Below are 26,560 nucleotides of genomic sequence, written 5' to 3' on the forward strand. Positions count from 1 at the left end.
TACATTTTATTGTTGGATGTAACTGGGACCCTGTGTACATAATCTCGCTCCACCACATGTACCACATGAGGTGCGAATGACAATAAAGAAACTCTGACTCTGATGATGAGCCATTTTTAAATTCAACTCAGAAATTCATTCAGCTTTCTGTATACGACTTTTACTTTTTTCCCCATGTAAACTATCTGTTGAACCTAATTCAAAAATGTTCATGTTATGCATGATTCAATACAAACTTAACCCAATTTGGCCACCATCCTAAATACATTTCTTATAAAATTGCAAGAAAATCAAATATGAAAGAGCTTGACTAGACCTGGCAGAAAATGGTAATGCTTCATATTTGTATTCAGTTTAGGGCAACAAGTCTAATACAATCAGTCAATCGCTAGTTTTTCTGTTTCTCCCTTATGGGTCAATGCAATATTTATCCAGTACAAAAGTCACTGTTTAGCAACGTTTGGTCTAAACTTCGTCTTCATGTCACTTCTCTTACTTGAAGTTCCAACAAGCGATACCATAATGTCCCCAATCACTGAGAGATTTGAGTAGTGAATGTTGGTAGTTTTTGAGGTGTGTGTTTTTCTGGACTGCAATATTGTGCATCCCTAGTTTCCTCAAATGATTGATGTAGTAAGTTTACATATCCTATATATGGCAGTGGCCATCTTTTGACTTGGTAACCCATTTTTGATATGGACTTTTCTTATGCGTGTATGCAGCAACACAGTAAAATGAAAGTTGGTACCTCACTTATTTTTTAAGTTATCCAGCTCACAACACATACAGATGGAGGGAGGATGTTTCCACTTCCCCTCTTTGCTTCACAACGGCAGCCAGAAACACAGAAATAAAAAATGTTATAAATAAAATTAACAGAAAGTACATGGTAAATATGTATTGTAGTGTTTTGTGTCTTCATTTTCTTTCCTCTTAATTTACTTTTCTCCTATTCTTATTAGAATTTTTTTTTTTTTTTTGCATATTCTCATATCAGCTACAAAATTGGTCAATAACTCACAAATTGGAAATAAACATACTCATTGAATTGAATCTATATCATAAATCAGATAATGACAAACACAATATTTTCATCCAACTGATTGAATTGTTTACATTTAATCAATAAGTGTACTTGGTTAGATTCAGTAAAAGAACCCTGCTGATGATATAATAGAACATTTTTACTGGTCCAAAAGCCAAATCTCTACAAAACTAACATCATTTATATTCTGAACATTTGTAAACACATATTTTTACTCCAATTGTGCAGTCAACCTTTAGAGTGAGCTATTTATTGCACTTTATTTTCTGCTTGGATGTCCCATCAAATCGCAGTCACTTCATCAGATGATATTAAAACACTGTTTCAGCTTTTCACCTAAACTGACAGGTCTGTTGGCGTTTGTACAAAAACCATGTAGAGCCAGTAAAATGAGTTTCTGAATTCTCTCTTCCGTCTGTCTTCTTTCCGCTTCTAATTACAGAAAGCAATTTCAGCATGTCAGTCTGAGCTGGTGGCCAAACATTTCTAGCTGTAGTTGTGACATTGAGGGTTTTTTATCATTTGTTTTATGACTGTGATTGTCAACAGTAAAAATGTTTTACCATCACCTGCTTTAATTCTCCGAATGGATCCTATCATACGTTCTTTTCTTCCTTTTTTTTTTTACAATGTTTTCAGTACGTCTATCTCTGTCAGTGTAATTTAATCTTACAATTATTTTTAATTCTCAGGAAAGCTCAGAATAAATATTCTCTATTCAAATAGATCAATGCTTCAAAGACTACAATCTCATTTGTGTCTTTCTGTTTCCAAAAAGTGATGATTTGCATGATGACTGAATGTGGAGGCAGTTGTCAGTGGTCAGTGCACGTCTTAGATCGTTGTCTCAGCTGCTCTCTTCAGCACACTTCATAAAGCCAAGCACTCCAAAAAACAAAAAACAAAAAAACCTAACATATCACTGCTTTCACATTAGGTTGGTGATTTTAGCCCAAATTGCCGCCTGGCCTCTAAATGATGAGTTTAATATCTGGTTGGAGATAGGAGAACAATATCACCATTTTGAGTTTGTTTCAATGGCTTTTATGAAACTTTCTGTGAGGCTCAAATGATAATTTGCACTCTAAAAAAGGTTGGTAATAAATCTAAGAATAATTTCTATCAAAGAAAGTTATTGCAACTTTGAAATAATACAGTTCAAAAAAGTGAGGTAGTTCAACCAAAGTAAACATAGGTACTTTTTATTGATTTTAGGAGTACTTGCTGTTATTGTTGTTGTTTTTTATCCACCTAAAGCTGGGTTTGGTTCTGTTTAACTATTTTCTGTGAATAGGACAACTTTTTTGTTTATTTGTTTGTTGTTTTTTAGCAGTTTAGCTGCTGGTTTTGTGATCATTAATGCATTTCAGATCAAATCAACATGCAGGCTAAAGTTATCCCAGCTACTTAAATTTTCCTTTGTGAGCTTCCACTTCAGAAACAGTGTTCTTCTTGTGCATTTTGTCCCCGTCTTCATCAAATCAGCAGATGGACAAGGACCAATTAAATGTTTCATTATTCTGTTCATGCAGAAATCATGCACACATAAACTAAGCTTGAGCTGCACAATTAATGAAGCTTATCCCCTCAAGTTACTACGCATCAAAATGGCCATCACTATTGAATAAAATTGCATTATTGTGCTGGTTGCCAAACACCAACAATTTGCTCAGTTTTTCAACATGATTTGTTTGCTGTTGAGATGTTGAGAGTTTATTTGTTGTTAAAAATCTTAACGATGTAGGTTACTGGGGGCCAGCCCTGAAGCCAGACCTGGAGGAGGGGCTCGTCGACGAGCACCTGATGACAAGGTCTCTGCCCGGTCGGGCTCAGCCCAAACAAGCAACATGGGTTTGCATTCCTGTGGGACCACCACCTGCAAGAGGGGCCATATGAGTCGGGTGCATGATGCCATGGATAGTGGCCAAAGGCGGGGTTCTTAGCACTCTTCTCGTGGCTTACCAAAGCTGGCTTTTGGGACATAGAATGTAACCTCTCTTACAGAGAAGGAGCCTGAGCTTGTGCGTAAGTTTGATAGGTACCGACTAGAAATAGTTGGGCTTACCTTGATGCACAGCATAAGCCCAGATCCATTTTCCTTGAGAGGGACTGGACCTTATTCCAGCTTGGAGTTGCCCACAGTGAGAGGCGCAGAGCTGGTGTGGGTCTACTCTTAGCCCCCCAACTTGATGCCTGTGTTTGGAGATTTCCCGATGAGAGGTTGGCTTACCTGCGCCTTCGGGTGTGGGGATGGTCTCTGAGAGTTCTTTGTGCCTATGCACCAAACGGCAGCTAAGACTATCCAGACTTCTTGGAGTCCTTAGCAGGGGTGATGGAAGTTATCTAACTGGAGACTCCTTTATTCTGCTGGGGAACTTTAATTCCCACATGGGTAATGACATTATGACCTGGAGGAGTATGATTGGGAGGAAAGTCCTCTCTGATCGAACCCAAGCAGTGTTCTGTTGTTGGGCATCTGTGGTAGTCATGGTTTATTCATCTCAAATACCATGTTTGAACATAAGGCTGTCCATTAGTACACTTGGCACTAGGACACCCTAGTTCGTAGATTGATGATTGACTGTAGTTATGTCATCTGATTTGTGGCTGTTTGTTTTGGACACTCAAGTGAAAAGACAAGCTGAGCTGTTAATAGATCACCACCTGGTAGTGAGTTGAATAAGGTGGTGGGGGAAGATGCCAGACAGATCCGGTAGTTTCGTAATCTGCCGTCAGGAGTGTTGAACCCAAGTGCAGGAAGATGACAAGGAGGCTTGAGATAAAAAGTTCACAATATTTATTTTCCAAGAACAAAAACAAATGCTGAAAGGGCAACTTACTCACTGGTACAGAGAGAAGATCAGGGCAGACAGGTCGGACGCAGACTACGACACCATAAAAGGATAATCCGGAGACCAAGACAAGACACAAGGGAGCTGAATAAATACACGAGCTGATTGGGACAGATAACAGACACCTGCAGTGATTAACATTAGACACAGGTGAGACAAGGGCTGAACACAAGGAGGGAAAACACAGAGATGACTAAAATATGCGGAAACAGACAAAGACAGGACAAAAACCCAGAAAGCCTACAGGTAGACCCAAATGTGTAGTGAGGGTTACACAGGGTCCCAGTTACATCCAACAAAAATATAAATTGTAAAAAAAAAAAAACAGTAATAAGATCTAAGATATGAACTAAGAAATATGCTAAACTAAAAATACGCTAAGCACTAGTAGTACAAAAACAATACGCTGAACAAGAGCAGCACAAACATGAGTCTGTGTGAGCAGATGAGTACAAATGAACACCATATCCATGTTTAACCATATCCCAGCTGACGTGGGGGACACTGAGTCTGTGTTGGTTATGTTCTGTGTCTCAGTTGTTGATGTGGCTGCCTTGAGCTGTTGCCGCAAGGTTGTTGATGCTTCTCACTGTGGCCATCCTAATACTTGGTGGTGGACACAATGGGTTAGGGAGTTTGTCAATCTGAAGAAGGAGTCCTATCAGGCCTTATTGGCTGGTTGGACTCCATTGGCAGCTGAGGAGTACCAGAGGGCCAAGCAGGCTACAGCCTTGGCTGTTGCTGAAGCAAAAGCTCAGATGTGGGAGGAGTTTGGTGAGGCCTTGGGAAGAGACTCTCTCTCAGCTCTCAGGAGATTCTAGCACATCATCAGGTGGCTGAGGAGGGGGAAGCAGTGCTTTACTAACAGTGTTCATTGAAGGTGGGGTGCTGTTGAACTCAACTTGGGATGTCGTCAGGAGGTGAAAGGAATACTTCTCGGACCTTCTCAGTCCCACCAGCACATCTTCCATGAAGGAAGCTGAGTCAGGAGACTTTGAGGTAGGTTTGTCTGTGGCAGAGGTCATCAATATAGTTAAAAAGCTCTGCGGCAGCAAGGCTCTGGGGGTGGACAAGATCCAACCTGATTTCTTTGAGGCTCTGGAGGTTGTGGGGCTATCTTGGTTGACATGCCGTTGCAATATTGTGTGGACTTTGGGGACAGTGCCATTGGATTGGTAGCCTGAGGTGGTGGTTCTCTTCTTCAAAATGGGAACCAAAGGGTGTGCTCTAATAGGGGCATCACTTTCCTTAGCATCCCTGGTAAGGTCTATTTAGTGGCACTGGTGAAGCGAGTCCAATTGTTGGTTGAACCTCAGATTCAGAAGGAACAATGCAGATTCCATTCTGGCCTTGGAATACTGAACCAACTCTTTATAAATCATAAAGACTCAAGGTATACTCACACTAGGGTCCTCAATGTATCATGGGAGTTTGCCCATCCAGTCTACATGTATTTTGTGGACTTGGAAGGAGTTTGGCCATGTTCCTCAGGGTACACTGTGGGGGTTGCTCCATGAGAATGGGATTGTGAGCCTGTTGCTATGGATTATTCAGTCCCTATACAAGTGTTGCAAGAGTTTGGTTAAAATTGCTGGCAGTAAGTCAGATCCCTTTAGCGAGGCAGTTGAACTCAGTCATTGCTGCCCGTTGCCACTGATTTTGTTCATAACTTTCATGGATATAATTTCTCAATGCAGCCAGGGGATGGAAGGAGTCGAGTTTGGTGTCCTCGGGATTCCATCACTGCTATTTGCATATGAAGTTGGTGTCATCGTGTCACGATCTTCTCCTTTCACTGAAGTGGTTCACAGCTGAGTGTGAAGCAGCTGAGATGAAAATCAGCACCTACAAATCTGAGGCCATGGTCCTCAGTCGGACAAGGGTGGATTGCTCTCTTCAGGTGAAGGATGAAGTTCTGCCTCAAGTGAGAGAGTTCAAGTATCTTGGGGTTTTGTTCACAAGTGAGGAAAGAATGGGGCATGAGACTGACAGATGTATTTGTGTGGAATCTGCAGTATTGTGGATTCTGTGTCCTTCTGTTGTAGTGAAGAGGGAACTGAGCTGTAAGGCAAAGTGCTCTGTCGGTCTACGTTCCTACCCTCACCTATGGCCACAAACTCTAGGTAGTGACCGAAAGAATGAGATTGCTGATACAAGTGATTGAAATAAGCTTCCTCCACAGGGTAGCTTGACTCTCCCTTAGTGATAGGGTGAGAAGTTCAGTTACCCAGGAGAGACTTGGAGTAGAACTGCTGCTTCTCCACAAGAGGAGCCAGTTGAGGTGGTCTGGGCATCTGGTTAGGATGGTTCCTAGGCACATTCCTAGAGAGGTGCTTCAGGCATGTCTGACTGGGCAGAAATCCTGGGGAAGACCCAGGACATGTTGGAGAGACTTTGGTTCTCAGTGGGCCTGGGAACACTGAATGTTTGAGTCTGGACTGGGACTCTGATGTCACGTGCGCTGCAGAATGGTAGTACTGACAGGAGCTCTGCTTCGACTCAATCTTTTCTTGTTCCTGTTGCTTTTGTTTTTACTTTTTTTGCACCCACATTGCAAACCCACAGTACGGGTATGACCGCTAAACCCTTCTGGAGTTGTCTGTGTCATTGCCTTGCCATCGTGCTATCCTGCCATCCTGCCATCCTACCATTGTGGTTCAGTCCTTCCAGTCTCGGGCTCAAGCTCCGGCCTGTCATGGCAGCCGTCTCCATGATCCTCCAACTGCCTGCATAGACTGAACTCTATGGACCCGTTCGGTTCCGCAGGGAAACCTTGCATGTTCTCTGTCTGCAAGACCCAGTTCTGGAAGGCAGTCTGGGAGGGCAGATGCTGTGGTCCTTATTATCATCATGCTACTGACAGGACCTGCTAACAAAACCTGTTAATGCTGCTAACAAGACCACTCCACTAACCAAAACTACACTGTTAGCAGTACCATGGTACCAATGGGACCATGTTGCTAAAAGAAACCTCAATGCTAGTAGCATGCTGCTAACTGGACCATGTTATTAAGATAACTTCACTGCCATCAGAACCACTCTGCCAATAGAACCATGTCTGTTGTGTTTTAGTCTTGAACTTTTTTGAATGTTCTGTAGATTTATTTCTTTTTCACTTTTGGAGCCTTATTTTTGTATTTTTGTTGCATGCTTTGGCATTTGTTGTTGCTGGGGGTTTGTGCCGAGTCGAGACGGTTCTTCTCGTCTTGAGCGTTTCATTGCATTGTTAACCTTGTGTTAATTAAAGGCAAGATGGCGCCGGTGTGTAGGGCTGCCCGTCTCTCGCTCTCTGCTTGTATTTTATTTTTGTTATTTTTACAATGGTTTGTGCAGTGTGCCGAGTCATATTTTCAGTATGATCGTCGGGCACTTTTGGAGCTCCGTACTTTTGCTTAAATTCCCGCGGAGTTTTTGAACAGCGGTCAGCACTCTCCCCCACCGGTCCTATCTGAGATTCCTGTGTTCCTTCTGCGTGACTCTGGCCTTTCTCCATGGAGGAAACGTCGCAGACGTCGTGGGAAGCGTGCAGGGATTTTGGTGAAACTGAGGCAAAGTGTGGATTATTCTAACAGGACTCGCTCTGGATCTGATCATCTCCTCTCTGACCCGTGGTGCTCCCGGGGCCCGGCTGCTGGCCAGCTGCCCGCGCGCTCAGTCCATGGAAACACCTGGAGTTGTTTACCTGTGCGCCGCACCAGCAGACCAGGAGGAGCTGTTCTTCATAACCTGCGCCCGCTGGCGCGCGCGTCTCCCTCCACGGCTATGCCTGTGTCGGACAATATCAAGATGTGTTTAATCAACGCAAGGTCTGTTTCCAACAAGACGTTTATCCTCAATGACTTTTTTCAAGATGAGGAGTTGGATTTTCTGTTCGTCACAGAATCATGGATTTCTGATGGTGAGTCCAGCGCCTTGGTGGAACTACTTCCTCCGGACTGTGTATGTTTCAATGCCCCGCGGCCATCAGGTCGGCGCGGGGGGGGATTATTAACAGTTTTTAAAGCAAACTTTGCGTGTAAACAGTTGTCCATCCCGGTGTCCCGCGCCAGCTTCGAGCTGAGCGCCTTTGAACTTGGACACTGCCCTCCGGTCCTGTGTGCGCTCATCTACCGCCCACCTCGTTCTAAGGACTTCATAAATGAATTCTCTGACTTTTTGGCTGATATCACACAGAGATACACTCACTTTTTGCTTATTGGTGACTTTAATTTGCATGTGTGTTGTCAGGAGAAGCCCTTAGTGAAGGACTTTCTGGATTTATTGGACTCTTTTGGCTTAGCTCAGCAGGTGAGCGGCCCCACCCAAGAACATGGTCACACGCTGGACCTCGTTTTAACACACGATGTCTCTGTTTCTAATTTGAAAATCGGTGACAATGTTTTTTCAGATCACATGCCTATATTGTTTGACTTCACCCCCCCTTGTCCTACTGCTAAGACGCGCGTTCCTGCACGTACGCGTTCCATTAACCATTTCACTGCTGCTCGTTTTAATGAAGGTTTTAATTCTGAGAGGATCGAACAGCTCTCGGTGTCTCTTACCACTGAGGAGCTAACCTCTCAGTTCAACTCTGCCTGTTTAGATGTTCTGGACCGTGTTGCTCCCCTTAAGACCAGAAAAACGAAACTTAAATCAGAGCCTTGGCTGAATGACGTCACGCGAGCCGTTAGGCAGCAGTGTCGCAGAGCTGAACGAAAGTGGAGGAAGGACAGGCTCCAGGTGTCTTTTCAAATGTTAAGGGAGAGTTGGCGTCACTATCAGAAAACCGTTAAAGCTGCCAAATGTAAATTCTTTTCTGATTTAATTGTCTCCAACTCCCACAACCCCAAGTTCTTTTCTCCACCCTGAACTCAGTTCTACACCTCAGTGAGCCTTCACCTCTGGAAGCCTCAACTGAGCTGTGTGAGAACTTCCTCCATTTCTTTTTAGAAAAAGTGGCAAACACCCGGGCACTCATTTCTCCACCAGCTCATGATCTGTCCATCCCTTCTCAGTGTGTGGCTGTGTTTGACCACTTTGAGCCCATCTCTCTGTCCTCTCTGGAGCAGGTAATGTGCAGCATGAAGCCATCTGGTTCCCCCTTTGATGTGGTCCCCCCTCGACTGCTAAAGGAAGTTTTTCCTACCCTGGGTCCTTTTATCCTCGCTATTCTGAATAGCAGTTTATCCTCAGGTGTGGTGCCAAAGACTTTTAAACATGCTGCTGTCCAGCCCCTCCTGAAAAAACCTAACCTTGACCCCTCAGTCATGTCCAACTTCCGGCCTGTCTCCAGACTCCCATTCACCTCTAAACTACTGGAAAAAATTGTGGAGTCTCAGTTGAAACAGTTTTTGGGGGATCACGCTATCCTAGAGTTATTCCAATCTGGCTTCAAATCTCTCCATAGCACTGAAACTGCTCTACTGAAGGTTTTTAACAACATTTTCATATCCACAGACGCAGGTGATTCTGTGCTGCTTGTCCTATTGGACCTTACATCTGCTTTTGACACCATCGACCACAATATCCTCATTTCTAGACTGGAGCAGTGGGTGGGCATCACAGGGTCAGCCCTTAAATGGTTTGGGTCCTACCTCTCTGACAGAACCTTCTGTGTCAATATCAAAGATTTTAGTTCGGCATCGACCGCACTCCAGTGGGGGGTACCGCAGGGGTCCATCCTCGGTCCCCTTCTCTTTTCTTTATACCTGCTGCCACTAGGTGCTATCTTCCGCAAACACGACATACCCTTTCATTTCTAAGCCGATGATTGCCAAATTTACTTCCCCCTGAGGCACAGAGGCACACGCTCTATTCAGCCTCTTCTTGACTGCCTGGCTGACATCCGGGACTGGATGGCTTTAAACTTCTTAAGCTTCAATGAGAAGAAGTCTGAAGTCATGCTGTTCCATCCCAGTGGCTCACTCATGAACCATGACATTGACCTTTTCTCTCTAGCCCCGCTAGAGAAACAAAAGGTGACTAATCTGGGGGTGATAATGGACCCGTCCTTAAAACTCAACAGTCACGTAAACATGATGGTCAAATCCTGTTTTTTTCAGCTGAGACGGCTGTCTAAGCTGAAGCCTATACTCTCCAAAAAGAACCTCGAGACAGTGATCCACGCCTTCATAACATCTAGGCTTGATTACTGCAATTCACTTTTGTTTGGAATCAGTCAGTCCTCCATTGCTCGTCTACAACTGGTCCAAAATGCTGCAGCCCGATTTTTAACTGGTACAGGCTATAGAGAGCACATCACGCCAGTTTTGGCCTCCCTGCACTGGCTACCCATTCACCTTCGGATCCATTTCAAAATTCTCATGTATGTTTTTAAATCACTGAACAGTTCCACCCCATCCTATCTCACTGATCTTCTGCAGCCATATGTCCCACCGCGCTCTCTGAGGTCAGCAGACCAGATGCTTCTCTCAGTCCCAGAAACCCGTCGTAAGCTCAGAGGTGACAGGGCTTTCTCTGTTGCAGGTCCACGACTGTGGAATGAGTTGCCACTGAGTGTCCGGCAGGCTCCCACACTCTCAGTCTTTAAGTCTCGCTTGAAGACCCACTTCTATTCGCTTGCCTTTAACACGGTGTGATTTGTTTTGGTCCGGTCTGTTCTCTACTCTGTTGGCCATTTTAGTTAGCTTCTGCTGCTATTTGTATCTGTATTTCTATTTTAGGTTTTCCTGTCTGCTGTGTATGTTTGGTTCTTTTGTACAGCACTTTGGTTGGCCTTGTTGCTGTTTTAAGTGCTATATAAATAAATTGGTATGGTATGGTATGGTATGGTATGGTATGGTATTTTGTATATGACGAATAAACCAAACCTGAAACCTGAAAATCTGAACACCTTGGAGTCCTCCCAGAAGAGCTGGAAGAGGTGTTTGTGGAACGATGTCTGGGCCTCCCTGCAAGCCGCTGTCCTCGTGACCTGATTCTGGAACAAGTGAATGAAAATGAATGGATGTATGGAACTGATGATGATATCAGCTACAAGAATGGCACATTTTTCTTTCCTTATGTTCTGTCATCACAATGCTCACAGCATTTTCTGTGTTTAGCCTTTCAGGCTTTATCATCTAAATCAGGCATGAGCATGAAAACCTCTAATTAAGTTCACGACTTATTACAGTACAAGTTTGCAGTATTGATATTGCAGTCCTTTTTTAGACACAGTTTTAACATGATTAGTGCTTCACTGGTATACATTTAATCATTCTTATAAATATGAATCATTACAATGCTTATGTCCTTTGCCCATATCACATCATAAATAATTTAAATACAAAATGTAAATCTGAACATCCTTGAGCTTTACAATGAACCTGCGTTTGAAATGAATGCTGAACCCATCCTGCTGCAAAAAAGTAACCCAGCGTGAGACCGGCCCAAATATTCTCTTTGAACGTTGCTTCTTTTTAAAATATTTTCATTCTTTAAAGATTAATGGTGAAGTGTAAATGTATTTCTCATACACAAACCTTCCCGGTTTGTTTTTCATCTTTTGCTAAGCAATAAGCATTTGCTGTTTCTGCTTCTTATTAGAATAACAAAGCCTTTTACTGACTGCAGCATTTGATGCTCAAATGATCATTTTACTATTCTTTCTCTCTCGTTTTCAGAGCCACGTTGTTTGCTCTGCTACCTTTATTTGCTAAACAACAAGTTCATGTAACACCCCACCTCCAAATAAATAAATAAATTGCCACTTGCTCTGATGCTTCTGCTTGCTCAGTATATGAAGAGAGTAATGGAGGAAAAAGGAGAGAATGGGTCTGAGAATGAGACGGAGGAGCGTCCAGATTGCAATCTGTCTTATGTGTAGCCTGTTACTGCCGGTGCAGAGATTCTTTGGAGCCTGGAAGACAATTGTTTTGGCAGCCCTAGCAGCTTACATAGTAGTATTAAAATGTTTAGTGAAAAAATAACTTAACATATCCCTGACTCAAGACCTGACTGTAATTGTGTTTGCTTCTCTGTTTCATTCTCTTCGTCTTTTCCCATCTCCACCTCATCCCTCTGTTCCTTTTTCCATTTATTCTATCAACTCTTTTATCTTCTTGATCTTCCCACCACCCTTGTTTTTTCTTCAAATGTCATCTTTTCTTTCTACCTGTAACTCCTCACCTCCACCTTCTGAACACTCTCTGTAGGTCCCTGTCTGGACGTATTGTTGGAGGTGTGTGGTGGTTCTTCACTCTTATCATCATCTCCTCTTACACAGCCAACCTGGCTGCTTTCCTCACCGTGGAGAGGATGGTCTCGCCTATAGAAAGTGCAGAGGACTTGGCTAAACAAACAGAGATAGCCTACGGGACGCTGGACTCGGGCTCTACGAAAGAGTTCTTCAGAGTAAGGATCCGACTCTCTCTGCTGATTCACAAGTACTTACGTTACGTTGAGTTTATTTGCTGCTGAGTTTATGCTGCAGAGACTGGGGGGAGGGGGGTCCTCTGGTGAAAAGGAGGAAGGTTTTTGTTTTATTATACTTTGTAATATAACATTTAAAGCCAGGCAGAAATGTTTTTGATAGATGCAGTTTTGTCTGAAATTCCAGTCCAAACTTTCTATTTAGATAGATAACCACAACACACTCAATTTTTATTGTGACTTTTTCATTACAGTAGTCCGTCAGTTATCACAGGGGTTATGTTCCAGACATCCCCACGATAGATGAAGAACCGCGAAGTAGGAACGCTAGATTTATTTTAGTATATAGTTGAACATTTATTTAATTAATGCACTTCAATGGTCAAATCAGCTGCATTTCTCCAGGACAGCACAGCAAAATGAAGCTGATCTGACAGTTGCTCCAAGCAAGCAGAATAAAGGTGACAATCTGTGGCAAGCCGATTGTGTCATTAATAGCTACTTTTACCTATTACATGACACAACGGCATGCCATACTTCTCGAGTGCCATCTAGCGGCTGAAAATGGTAGTGTTCAATATTTTCAGTTAGATTGAATGAAATTGGTCATATCTCAGACAAAAATTGATTTATACAAATGGGAAAAAAATCCATAAATACGTTGCTTCAGCGTGTAAGTCGCAGGACATGTAAATTATGCAACAACAAAAAAAAACTGACTTAAAGGCCAAAAGATATGGTACCAATATTTATAATAGTTTATCATACAAAAGATAAATTGTGCAAATGAGAATAGGAGGACTGCATAGTTAGAGAAAATTGTTCAAGAAGAACAAATATACATCAACAAAATGTTCCATTAATGTAAAATCTAACGTACCAAAAGAGACCACAATGTGGTCACAATAAAATGTTTACCCATTTAAATTGTAATTTTCACAAACACTTTTTATAACTCACAAATACATGCATTTAAAAACTGCAAAGGCAAGAACTTTTTTTGTTGTTGTCTTTTTCAGACAAGACTAGAAATCTGTCATTGCTCTCCATCACAACTGTTCTAACTTGTTTGGATAGTTGTGTATGATGTGTGTTTCTGCACAGTTATGCTTCCTATGGGTGTGTGTACTTGTAGTCGTGTTTGGACACATGGGTGGAGGGAATGCAGAGGAGGATTGGTGAGCAAATGGCAGACAGTTTGTGCTGAGTGACTCTGGTATCATCAACATAACGAGAGCGCTGAAATCTGTGGAGGGTGAAAAAGCAATTTAATCTCCCACAGCTGAGGAGGATTCGCCACGACCATTAATTATCTTTGTGTGTGTATGTGTGTAGGCATGTGTGTGTGTGTGTATGTGTACATTTAGCATATGGATATTCAAATATGGATATGTGCATTTTGTACAGAAAAAAGTAAATATGTGTTTGATGTTTGTGGGCATTTGACTGACACTTTCTCAACAATGTATGAGTGTGTTGCTGAGTGATTGTGGAGGAATGAAGGTGATTTCCTCCTTCATGGTCACACTCATTGTTAAAGAATCTTGCAAGTCACATCCCATTGTCACACATCTATTTCCTCCAAGAGCGAACGCTGTTGTATACGTGCACAGAAACATCAACGTTCTGTCTTTTTCTGTCTCCATCCCTGGGAAGGATGAACGAACGGGTGGATAAAAGGCCTGGAGGGAGTGATGAGAATCTCTGGTGGACAAAAAAATAAAATAAAAAAACAGAGAATGGAGAGAAAGTGAGGGAGTGGAATAGAGAGAGGAGAGGCATATTGAATCTCTTGAATGTGAGTGGTATTATTATGGGATAGGTGTCCGTCACGCACCATCAGGACCCTGACGCATACACACCAGCCGTCCCCCTGCTGCTGGTTTCAGCTCCTCAGGCCTTGGCTTGTAGCTTACAAAGCAACACGTAACACTTGAATTTCAGGAGAGACGAGAAATGAGACGCTTGTGGTCGATGACAGTTCTCTGCTTGTTATTTCCACTCATGAATACACACGATTCACACACAGAAACCAATCTGTTTACACATATAAAACTGCAGAAGAGAGCAACAAGACTGTGTGTGCAAAACAACATGTTGAACAATTCTATATAACAGGTTAAAAATTCGGTTTTGTGGCTTTCGTTCTTATTGAAGCAAGTATGTTGTCCTAATTGAATAGATTGGGGCTGTTTGTTGTCTGTTAGAGCTGAATCAGTCATTTTACTACACATTATGTAGAATTCACATTATGTTAGATCAGGGTTCCCCAGCCTTTTATGCAGGACAATTTTTCGGCGGATCTGCGGCAGGGTGTCAGGGGAGGTCACACACACAACACAATAACACAATAAAGTGCATCATATCTAATTTTATTATTTTATATATAATTTAAATATAATTATTCTGTGATGGACTGGATACCTGTCCAGGATGTCCCCCGCTTCTTGCACATTGACTGTTGGGTATGGGTACCAGTGACCCCTGCAACCCGAAAAAGAAAAAGCGGGTAAAAGATAATGGATGGATGGATATCATTTTATATTATCTAATTTCATTTTTTTAATGATTTTGTAACTTACTTACTATATTATTATAATATAACACCTTAGCAATGCAGGTAAAGTTATAGTTAATCTTTTCCTATGAACATGTGCTGCGTCTGTGTTCTCAATGTTTTAGAGTGAAGGAGGAAATATCTGTTGTGAGATGTGTTAACCTTGGCCAAAGATTTATTGTTTAGTTCAGCATGTGACTAGCAACTATGTTACACTAGGAGTAGAGCTGTCATTTCTAAGTCGATCCCCGTGCCCAGCTCAAAAATAACGTGCTGGATGGGCGGGTCCTGTCAGTCTCAGGCTGTGGTGTGGTTTTACAAATCATACAGCGCAAATAAAACTAAATAAGAATGTACAATATAAAATTGTGTTAATCTACTTGTTGAGGAGGAGGCAGGTCCGACTGGACGGTTGAAAGAGGTAGAAAATATGTCCAGTTAAACTCAGATGGATCAGATGGATCAGCTGATCACCGACCGCACGCGTCTCCGCACATGCGGTGAAGGAATCAGCATCTACAAATGCTGAAGCGACTTTCAAAACAGCTGCATTTCAAAACCCGATTAGAGTAAGCGTGCACACGCAGATAGACGATCTGCTGTTCAGTTCTTCGAAATTTAACAAGAGAAACACCATAAAACAATTGTTTGTTTGCTCGACTTTATAGTAAAGGTGTGTCTCAGTTGAACTTTTACTTAATAAATGCACTTTAATGGTCAAATCAGCTGCATTTTGCCGGGGCAGTGCAGCTGGTTTGACTTGCTCCAAGCAACGAGCAGAACGAAGGCGGAGAAATATGGCAAACCGATTGAGTCATTAATGGCTGGTGAAGATTCTCAGTCATCCAGGACATGGTAAATTCTAAAAAGTTCAATAAAAAAAAACAATAAAGTATAAAGTAAAGTATAATAAATAAAGTCCAGATGTTTTTGTCTTGATTTTTTTTATTTGTCATTATAGCCACTATTACGTATTACATGATACAACAGTATGCCATACAGCTATTACTACTCTGCTGCCATCAAGTAGCTGAAAATGGTACTGCTTTTTTTTCAGTCAGAATGAATGAAAACGGTCATCCATCCATCCATCCATCCATTATCTTTACCCGCTTATTCCATTTTGGGTCACGGGGGTCGCTGGTGTCCATGTCCAGCAATCACTGTGCGAGGGGCGGGGTACACCCTGGACGGGTCGCAGGTCCATCACAGGGCTGAAAACGGTCATATCTCAGCCAAATATTGGTTTATGAATATGGAGGGAAATCCATAAATACGTTGCTTCGGTCTATAAGTCGCAGGGCATGTAAATTATGCAAAAAAAATCTGCGACTTACAGGCCGAAAAATACGATAACCTTTGAAATCAATCTGCCATGTAGCAAACATGAGCAAAAACAAAAGGGCTCAGTAGATTTTACATCCATCCAGTTTGATGTGGTAGTAGCTGTGAGTCATCAACAGCAAATACTGACCTACTCCAAAACTGTGGCATTAAAAGTGGTGGATAATACCATCAAGGAAAGCTAGACCTTTAATTTTACAAGAAATTAGTATAATTGTGGGGAAAATCATTGTTAAAAGAAGTTCTTGTTTAAGCTTTAGATTTGCACGCAATGAAGAAGAATTAAATGTTTAGGAAATGTAAATTCAATATGTTTCTTTTAGACAAAAGCATTTTAATTGGCACAGTATGTGCCTTGGGTTTTTGTTTGTTTTGAGAGGTGGATGTAGACGTAGTCCAGCCCGATGGGTTTTATCACACCCGGCAGATGTCTTGTGAAAAAGCTGTCCTGAATTTATAACTGCACATCCAATTAGTATTCTTCTATTCCATTCATAAACTCATTTAGAGGAAGGCTGATGCTTGGCTTGTCAAAAGAGAGATGGTGTTACATTTTAAATGTGGTTCTAAATGTCATTGTATGCCAGAAGGTCACAATGGAAGATGGAAGAGACAGGACTCCATCAGCACTATAATATTATTCAAAGAGTGAATATCAGCTCAAACAGTTTTATCCACATCACAGAAAAACCATGGCAATAAATTATGTGCAGTGAAATCAGATTTAATATTTAACAAGTGCTGAAGTCCAAATTCAGTGTTTTTACTGTATGATGGGAAACTCCCACAGTTTTTACTGATAGTTCTCATTTTTGAACATTTATATTGTCTTTTTAAATAAAACATTGTGACTTTAATGATCATATCTACTGTTTAACAAGCAGCTAATGCACCAGGCACTTTGTGGAGATAGCAGGAAAATCAGGAAAAGGCACCGAGTTATTGTGACCAATTGTTATTTTAAAGGAAATTTAAGACTGGTATTGCAGCATGAAGGTTATATAAAAGTTAACAATGTAGTTTAACTGAATCATTTATTTGTGAGGGAAAACAATGAACTTTGTGTGCTTGTGTCTGGGAAATGTATGTCATGAGAAATTCTAAAATTAGCTTTAAAGTTTACTGTTAACTCAGATTAAGTGTTGTGTTGTTATTATTGTGTAAGTACTTATGAAGCATTCACACTATTGTGATCCATTTTTCTTCACTACGTTTTTTAGCGTCTTTCTCATTCCACAATAATTGTTCTACTGTATAATTTATGCTGAAATCTGTACTTATATTGTTAATAACTTGTTGCTCTTTCATTATCAGGTAACTGTTGCTCACGTCCTTTTCCTCCTTTTCCATCCCAGAGGTCCAAGATAGCCGTGTACGAGAAGATGTGGTCTTACATGAAGTCCGCTGAGCCGTCTGTCTTCACCAAAACCACGGCAGAAGGTGTGGCGAGAGTTCGCAAGTCCAAGGGAAAGTATGCCTTCCTCTTGGAGTCCACCATGAACGAGTACACGGAGCAGCGCAAGCCCTGCGACACGATGAAAGTCGGAGGGAACCTGGACTCCAAGGGATATGGGATTGCTACACCGAAAGGCTCACAGTTAAGGTGGGTGGAATAGTGTAACAATAGGAAACAGTAACAATGCTGGTACTGTACTATTGCTGCGATATTCCACCTACCCTGCTGTGCCTTTTACCCTACATCTATAAATCATTGTGCCACTGCTGTCAGGTGACCATTTCCTACCCAATAAAACTGAAGTTTTTGATGTTACTTATTATTTAACGTTAATACCAAAGCATTGGGTTCAATCATTGATAATGAATATTATGCAACCATTTTACTTGGCAGCAGTGACGAAGATAGTTGTTTGTGTAAAATACTCATTTCATTGTGCTTTCTCGTTATCATCGTTTCTTGCCTTTCCTCTCTTTTCTTTCATTTTGTTTTGGTTTTCTTCTTTTGCAATGTGTGCAGTTGTGTCCGCTTGTCTTTGTTGTAAAGTTTCTCAGTTTCCTGCTACTTTTATTTCCCATGCCACGTTTACTTTTGTTATCAACACTTTGTTCGTGGTTGTACGGCTTTTTTCCTTCTCTGCTGCTCTGTCAAGCGTTCTTTTGTTCCACAGGGTCAACTTCCAGGTAACTCTGTCCATTTCTTTCTGCTATGTCAACACATTATTTCTTGAAGATGATGATTATGATAATTATAATAGGTTTGATTTATTATCTGATTATTACCATGAGGAGAGGTGCAACCTCAGACTGGTGCCACTTCCTAGGGAGCCACGGGGGGGAATTTATAGCTGATCAGGAAACAAAGAGTCAATAACAGGAAACTGAGGGGCCCGGCTAATGGGGGGTATTCCAAATTTGATGAATCACAATTTTATAAAAAGGAATGTTGTTTCATTTCCTAACGAGTTAAACTGATAAATAACTGAAGAATTGTAAAATAAATATGATAGTTAATATCAAAATAGTGTAAGAGAGATTGTTTTATGACTAAACCAAGAGTGAAAGAGGAAAGGAAGGAGAAAGTGGGTCAATTTGTTTTGCTTCTTTTTTCCTCAGCAGACTCTTGCTCGTCTGGTTTGATTGTTTGACACTTTATAAGTAGTTTTAAACATTTTGTTGTGATGCCAATGAAGCAAGTTTTACTTGTTTGTATAGACAACCTCAAGTCTTAGTGCAGATTTACTTTTTGATTCAGTTCACTGTTTGTCACAAAACCAGGTTGTTGCTACAACGCGGGCTAAAAAACAACATTAGCATAAACTTTGTCTGTTCTGTAAAATATTTTATTTGGATTAGATCAGGGGTGTCCAAAGTGTGGTCCGAGGACCATTTGTGGCCCTTGGAGTGATTTTGTTCAGCCCGCAACTGCAATTAAAGAATGGTACCAGTTGGACCCACAGGTAAGAGGTTGATGCAGATGGATACCTTTTTTAGATTTAATGGGGATACATTAAAAAAAAATTTAGGTTTAACAGCATATCAGATTAAAATAAAATTCTCAAAATGAATGATATTAAGTACAATTAGGCCTGTCACAATAAAATATATATCAATTAATTGCATGATAAATTAAAATTATCAACCTCATTTTCATTTACCACCTTTATCATTTCTTCGTGTCTCTCTCTTTTTAGTGAAGACACTGGATGACAAAAAGCAAAGGTGCTCTTCACTGACCCCTCCCTTTCTCTTTTCTCTTTAAAATCTGTTTTAACCGTCCCAAATCGTGTTTTTGGATCATTAAAAGCAGCTAAGCTGAGAAGCTAAGCTACGAGCTAAGCTAACAGGCCGACCTCGGGAATAAACATCCGTCTTGTGAAAGCTCCAAAATTCATGGTTGAAATCTGTGCCTTTGTGTAAAAAGTTTTTTCTCTGCAAAAAGAAGCTGAGAACTTGTTTACTGTTTTTTAAATTAAAAGCTTAGTGTGAAAAATGTTATGCTAAAGAGCTCAAACCACACTGAGCATCTGCCATTTTGAGAACCGAAAAAAGGAAAGAGAGACAGCCCATGTCACGTCAAGGGGCCTCCCTCCCATTTTTCTTAGAGACACGCTGCTCGCTCCCTCACTATCCATCATTCGGTTCAAACAGTCTTATGCTGCCATCCAGTGGTCAGAAAAGGTACTAGTCGCAAAAATTAACCAATATTTATTCTTAAATTTGACAATAATTACTAATTATTGTCAAATTTCAAACAATGTTATTGTTTTTCACAATAATTTCTGAGACAATTAATCGCCCAGCAAAATTTGTTATTGTGACAGGCCTAAGTACAATACAAACATGTAGCTATAATTAAGCCCTTTATCCTACAAGCCTTCACTGACCTACCAAAATGTTGAATTGTGGATAATAATTCATAGAACTTGGCTAAATACAAGTGTTTCCAAAAAAAAAAAAACATTCATTTGATCAAATTATCAATGGGTAAAAATTGGACATTTTAAAATAATTTAAATTGTTATCATCAACATACAAGTTGATCAACTTCATCAGTATCCTTTCAAACTTTCCATGAATCTGTTTTAGCGACCGTCAGCTGTTTATTCAGAACTTGGACGACCCTTTTGGGCCTCCCATGGTTCAAACTTGTGTTTGAAGTTCCACCCCCTTTTTTAAGAGCAGTTACTCATTTTAGGCTTTTGTCTCTGAAAATAAACAAAAATGAACTTTCCAAGCACAAGATAACAAACAATAGACCCCCCCAAAAAATTAATAAATTCAATTCTTTAAATAAATAAATAAATAAATAAAAGTAAAAGTTTATTAGACTCCTAATGTTCTGGATCTACAATAAGTTAAACTAAGCTTTGAGCCTTTCTCCAAAATATTCTTTTAAGTTGTTGAGAATTTAAAAATGATGGGGAAAAATAAAAGCACACTTTAAAATATATGTATATATTTTCCTATATTCTAATTTGTCTGACCCACGAGTCATTTCATATAGATAGTTCTGGCCCACCTATGAAGACGTTTGGACACACCTGGATTAGATCATAACGGTGGTCTACAATCCTGCTCCCACTAAAGTTGGGGCCTTGTGTAATTGCTTTGTGAACATCATAAACCCACATTTTGTTACCGGCTGAACAAAAGCAACATATAAAATATTTAAACTAAGAAATTGTATCATTAAAAAAAAAAAAAGACGAGGGTAAAGTTGAGACACACCTCAACAAAGACAACATTACAGATGTGACGGAGGAGATGATAAAGTCATGTTTTCCACTGTGAAGCATCGCCTCTTCTTCTAACAAACATCTGTAAATAACTCGAAACTGAAGAGTTTTTAGAGATAAATGTCCCATTCTTGTCCGATGTCGAGTCCTAACTGTCCAACAATTCTGGGTCTGCTTTTCTGGATTTGTTGTTTCATGCTGCTCTAATTTCCATATTTATTGGCACTGTGGCTTCCCGGTGCAGCAAGAGTTCACTGAGGAAAAAGAATTAGCTGAGTTTAGCATGGGTTGACCTGGTGCTCTCTCTTCTGTCCCTCCATCTATTTCTGTTAGACCTTATGATTTGCTGCGTGTTTTAAAAAGCACATCAGCTTATTATCCTGTGCTATAACTCCCCCCCCCCCCCAACTCCACAACCAACCCCTTCTCACATTCATGAAGCAAAACACCTTCTCCCTGCAGTTTGCATCTTGTTTACAAACAGGAGCGTTTTTTGTTCGTTAGGGGGAAGTGACTACTGACTGCATGTGGACATCTTTCTTTAAATAAAGTCAGATTTCTGAGACTTTTCGCTGGCTTTTATCAGCTGGTGGAAGCACACATGCACGTGTGGCTGTGGGTGTGCACGTCATCTGATCCTGCGTCTCCTCCTGGTGCACTGTTCACACAGATCATTTGACTAGTAATGTTAATGAGGAGCATGAACTTTTTTTTTTAATAAGTATACTGTGAATAATGTATTTTATGTTTTCTGCTGCATTTAATGTGAATATTGATGAGTGACTGACATGTTGTTTTAATGATTACCACATAATGTTTTCATCCATATCTCCTTTGTTGATAAGTCACACCCTGTAGATGAGATCACCCCAGACAACTCTGTCCTCTCTCCGAATCACTTGATTACTATTACAGAGTAGTTTCTGTTATACTATTATATTAGTATATTATAATATATTATATTATATTATATTCATAATTTGCTTCAACGAGTCAGAATTTGACTGGACATTTAAAAGTGCTGTTGATCAATTTTTCTTCAGGCTTTCAAAAAGATTTCATTTATTTGTTATTTATCTATTTGTTTATTGACTGCTTGTTCACTCAATTCATGTCCACGAATTAACTATTTATAAATGTTTTATTTTTAGTTTGTTAAGCCACTGTGACCTGTGAATCATTCAGGCATAAAAAGGCTTCTAAAAGAAACCCAGAGTTGTGTTGAAATATGACAAATAACTGCATTTAAATTGGATCTTTGGAGACTTTGCTACCAGCAGTCGGTCTTGAATTTCTATACAGTTGAAAATGGTACAAAATCCCAAAGATAAGAGTTTGATATATAAAATAATGTTTTAACTCCAACAAGGTGATTCTAAAAGCTGACATGCAGACATCAACTGAAGGACAATTAATTTTTTTTTTTATGTGAGGTCTTTGCTCATTCTTTGTGTTTCTGAAAGACATGGCTGTCAGACATTAGTTTCTTCTACTTGTTTTTTGTTGGTTTGACTTTAACTTTTTCTTTTTCCTCATTTTTAGACCCACCTCACACAATAATCTGTAATACATGGAAAAATCAGCCAAAATCCAAAGAAAAAAATGTTTGAAAGATTATCATGAAGCCTGAAGAGCCATTTATCAAGGCGACTTTTAAAAGTATACAAGAAGATGTAGCCCCTTGGAAGCAAAGTACAAAAAGTGAGGGATAGTTGTAAACATTTTGCAGGGTACATCATATGCTTTTATTAATCGTCCTTAAGTCTGACTTGTGACGTACCGTTAGGCTAGCAGACTGATAAACATAGGAGAATCATCTAAAAAAGTTACCTTTTTTAGATTCAACCAGGACATCACAGAATCTTTCAAACAAATCATGATTCACAGACAGTGTCAGCACAAAATAATGAATGATAAGAAAGTTTATAAAATACACAATTTTACCAAAGCAGAAACATGTGAAACAAATAGTATCAAAGACAAAGAAAGAAAAATCTCATAGAATGTCTTTTGTCTCTGACACTGACTATAGACATACAGCAGACCAAATGATACACTGTATCTAATTCCAGTCCGCTGATTTTAACACCATTCATTCAGTCAACCTTTATTTAAACAGATAAGTCACATTGAGCCTCGAAGACTCATTTACAAGTGAGACCTGTTTAGACAGACAATAAAGTGGTGAAAGTGCCGACATAGGGTTTGGAGGCAAATTTTTTTTTACCGCGTTCTTAATTTTCGGCTGAAGATTAATAGCCTGAAAATTAAAAGAAAAACTCACACACAAGCACATAATGATGCCAACTTTCCACGGGGGGAGGTTGGGGACCATAAGGGCAGTAAGCATGTCCAAAGACACTCAAGAGACACTGCAAGAGCTCCGATAAGAGTGGTGTAATCGCTCAGTTCACATGGTTCCCTCTGGAGAGATCCGTAAACACTCTCAGGGGGGTGACGAGGAGGCCAAGGACAACATCAGATAGAATCCAAAGAGTCCTGAAATGATGATACAATGTTTATTCAGCCAGGCCCCTCTGATTGTTTCATAGACTTCCTCGGTGGGAGGGGGTCGGGGACAGAGCATCAGGGTTTACTGAGCTTCCAGGCAAATTAAGACAAGATGGCCTGTCAAGGCCAGCTAGGAGCCGAATTCAAATAAACACGATTGTTTTGGGGACAGACAGAACTTTACTGAATATGTCTACTTTGAGTCTGTATCATCCTCTCGGTTTCGAAACGTCCAAATTAAGTGACCACACCACTGGTCCGTGCTTGAGAGTATTCCCTGAGATCTGATCCATCCTGCCAAAAGCATTTGAGTTTGGTTGCTCAAGGTACGAACCAAGCCATCACATAAGGCAGGCAACCTGACCAGGTCCAAATTTGCTGCCAACGACTTCCTTGTTTGTTGATAGACCAGGAACCAGCCAAATCCAAAAAGCAGGAAACCAGTCATCATAAATCCAATTATATATGTGTCCTTAACATCCTTGATTTGCAGTAGAGATAGACACATCCCCAAGTCTTCCAAGTTGATGAGATATCCAGCTGCATACCAACAGGACAAGCCGGCTCACCTAAAGACTGTCTTCTCTTCAGAGAAATGTTATCAATTGTGTTGAGGGACCAACTGATGAAATCCATAGCAGAATTGCAATTCAGAAGATTTGAAGAAGAGAGGCTCTAAAGCAGTTTCACAGACAGACAGAGCAAAGCAAAGCAGAGATGGAGAGAAGGGGAACTGCATCCGCCCTTGACAGGTCTCTCTTGCAAATGAGTCCCCGAAGCTCAATGGGACTAACCTGTATAAATATAGGTTGAATGACAAGAGCAGGTGTTGAGTGGCGTACTGTCATATTTGCAGTACGTTTTACACAATGCAGGACATGGAGATATTTGACCCTGGATTCTTTTTAAATTGTTAGTCTGTTCAGTGTTGTTTGTCGTAAGGCTTCAAAAAACTCAACCCACAGAAGTACAGACAGTACTCATCAACATAGATTAAAAGGAAACTGTTGTTTTAGGAGAAGTGGGCTATAGACATGGTTTTAACTGCAGTCTGACGCTGTAGTGTCATTTCATGTCACAAGCTGTTACACAGCAAAGAAATATAGAAAAAGTAACACCTGAAATTCAAGCAGATTGTAGGACATATTCTAGCAAATAGACACAGGGTTTTTGTGGTGAATCTCTCCCCTGCAGCTCACCTTCATACCGTTAACTTCTTGATTTCTCCTCCCTTTGCTTCCTCTCCTTATATTTCCCCCTTCCTTCCCCTCCTGCCTGTGGTTTCATCCATCTTGTCTGTTTGTTCCTCCATCCTCTGCTCTGACGAAACTATTTTATCTGTCCCTCCTTTTTTACTTAAAGAAACGCGGTCAACCTGGCCGTGCTAAAACTCAACGAGCAGGGCCTGTTGGACAAATTGAAAAACAAGTGGTGGTATGACAAAGGAGAATGTGGCAGCGGGGGAGGGGATTCCAAGGTTAGCCCTCTATGTCTGCCCCCCCCACCACCACTAGGTGACGGGGGCCGCTCACTAGCTGAGTAGTTTGCTGCGGCCCTCGTCTTGGGAGTGTGTAACACATGCATCTGCCCCAGCAGACTCAACACAGGGAGGATTGAAATGAAAGCTTGAAATCTCCTGAAACAGATAGCAGCTTTGAAATGGTACAATGTTGCATCTGTGCACGCAAAATGTATTATAATACAAAAAGTACCACAGCAAAAAATTTTTTTTAACAATTATGTAACTTTTATAATGGATTTTTTTTCTCCAAAAAATTTTAATCACTTTATTGAACATGAAATGCAGAAAAACTAATGTCAGATTTATTTTCAAAAGTGCTTGTCTGTGATTTGGTAATGTCTTAAAAAGAAATCAGTGAGTAATAATGAAAAGAAAATAATTGAAAAGGGCATGAAGGTCAAAAAAAGAGCAATTACTGTAAAGACAGGAATATTTGCCCCCTGGTGGCAATTCTGGGGGGAAAATCATGAATATTCAGATAAACTAACTGAATCTTAAATAACCTGAAATTCAAGCAGACTGTGCAGGCTTTGAAAATTATGATTTGAAAAACACACAGTTGTATCAATGAGACAATGCAGTGCTCTGGCTGATTCAAAGCAAATGTCAAGAGGAATAATTAAAAAAAGGTTTATTCTTCTATTTCAACTGATATAATTCTTTCCTCTGTATGTTCCTATAAGTTGCACCTTGACAGATTTATATAAAATCAGAGAGCAAAGTAGGTCTGTTCAGTTAATGGTTTATAAAAGACAATATTCAACAACTTTAAGGACAAGTTGAGCTCTAAGAGTATTATTTATTGAGTAAACAGCTGTATATATTGTGTTATGTGTCCACATCAGCATGAGAACAATGTACATTTACAAAACAAAGCTTTGGACATGTTTTAGAATTTGATTTGTTGGTGGCAAGTAGAGAAAAAGTTAGACAATAATTGTGATAATTTCTATGGGAATTATAACCCATTACTTGATTTAAACTACGGTGGCCCTGAGGTTTAAACAAAACATTTGAAAAAGCACAATTGCACTAAGCCAAACCAGAATTGGTGCAAAAAAAAAATATATATATATATATTTTATTATTTATTTATTTATTTATTTTACTTTATTTATAGAACACAAAAAACAAACAAAAAAATTGATAATCTTGTGAAGAATCCTCTGTCATACCTCTTAATGTCAACATTTGTACAAACAATTTGACATATACAGATCAAGTTTGAATTTAAGGAACATTATTTGGAACAGAGACGTAGCAAAACATATGAAAATTGTAAACAAAAAAGATATTCACCTAAAATTTGTCATTTCGTTTTTTTGAAATGTAATTCTGTTGTTTTTTTTTTAATATATTGTTCGTTTAAACCTCGGGGCCACCGTACTAAACCCACTATACAGCAAACAGTCCAATATTTAAGTCACAAATAAAGTGATGAACTCACTGAATCTAGAAAAATTGCAATTTAGCAAGAATTAGACAAAAAGTTCTTGTTTTTTTTACATTCTCCACGCTGCACTGAATTTGCACTCTTCTAACTAGTTCATGCAAATTAGCGTTACTTTGTGGAAGAGCAACATGAGAGGAGCGTTTTAATGCCAGTAAAGAATTTAGGGGAGTCACTGTGAAGGGATTTCATTTCCTCACAGAACACTAAGGTTACTTGTCTTTGAAATCTTA

The 26,560-nt window shown here is 40.2% G+C and overlaps 1 protein-coding gene across 1 annotated transcript in view; it reads left to right on the forward strand.

Moving 5' to 3' along the window:
* The window catches only part of gria4a (glutamate receptor, ionotropic, AMPA 4a), a 192,036-nt gene that overhangs the window by 150,091 nt on the left and 15,385 nt on the right, over positions 1–26,560 (forward strand). The window contains exons 16-18 of the mRNA XM_037677371.1: positions 12,033–12,231; positions 17,506–17,753; positions 24,718–24,832. Of these exons, the coding sequence (XP_037533299.1) occupies positions 12,033–12,231; positions 17,506–17,753; positions 24,718–24,832 (562 nt within the window). The remainder of the gene's footprint in view (positions 1–12,032; positions 12,232–17,505; positions 17,754–24,717; positions 24,833–26,560) is intronic.

Source organism: Nematolebias whitei, chromosome 6 (assembly GCF_014905685.2).
Source record: "Nematolebias whitei isolate Nwh7 chromosome 6, NemWhi1, whole genome shotgun sequence".
Classification (NCBI taxonomy): domain Eukaryota; kingdom Metazoa; phylum Chordata; class Actinopteri; order Cyprinodontiformes; family Rivulidae; genus Nematolebias; species Nematolebias whitei.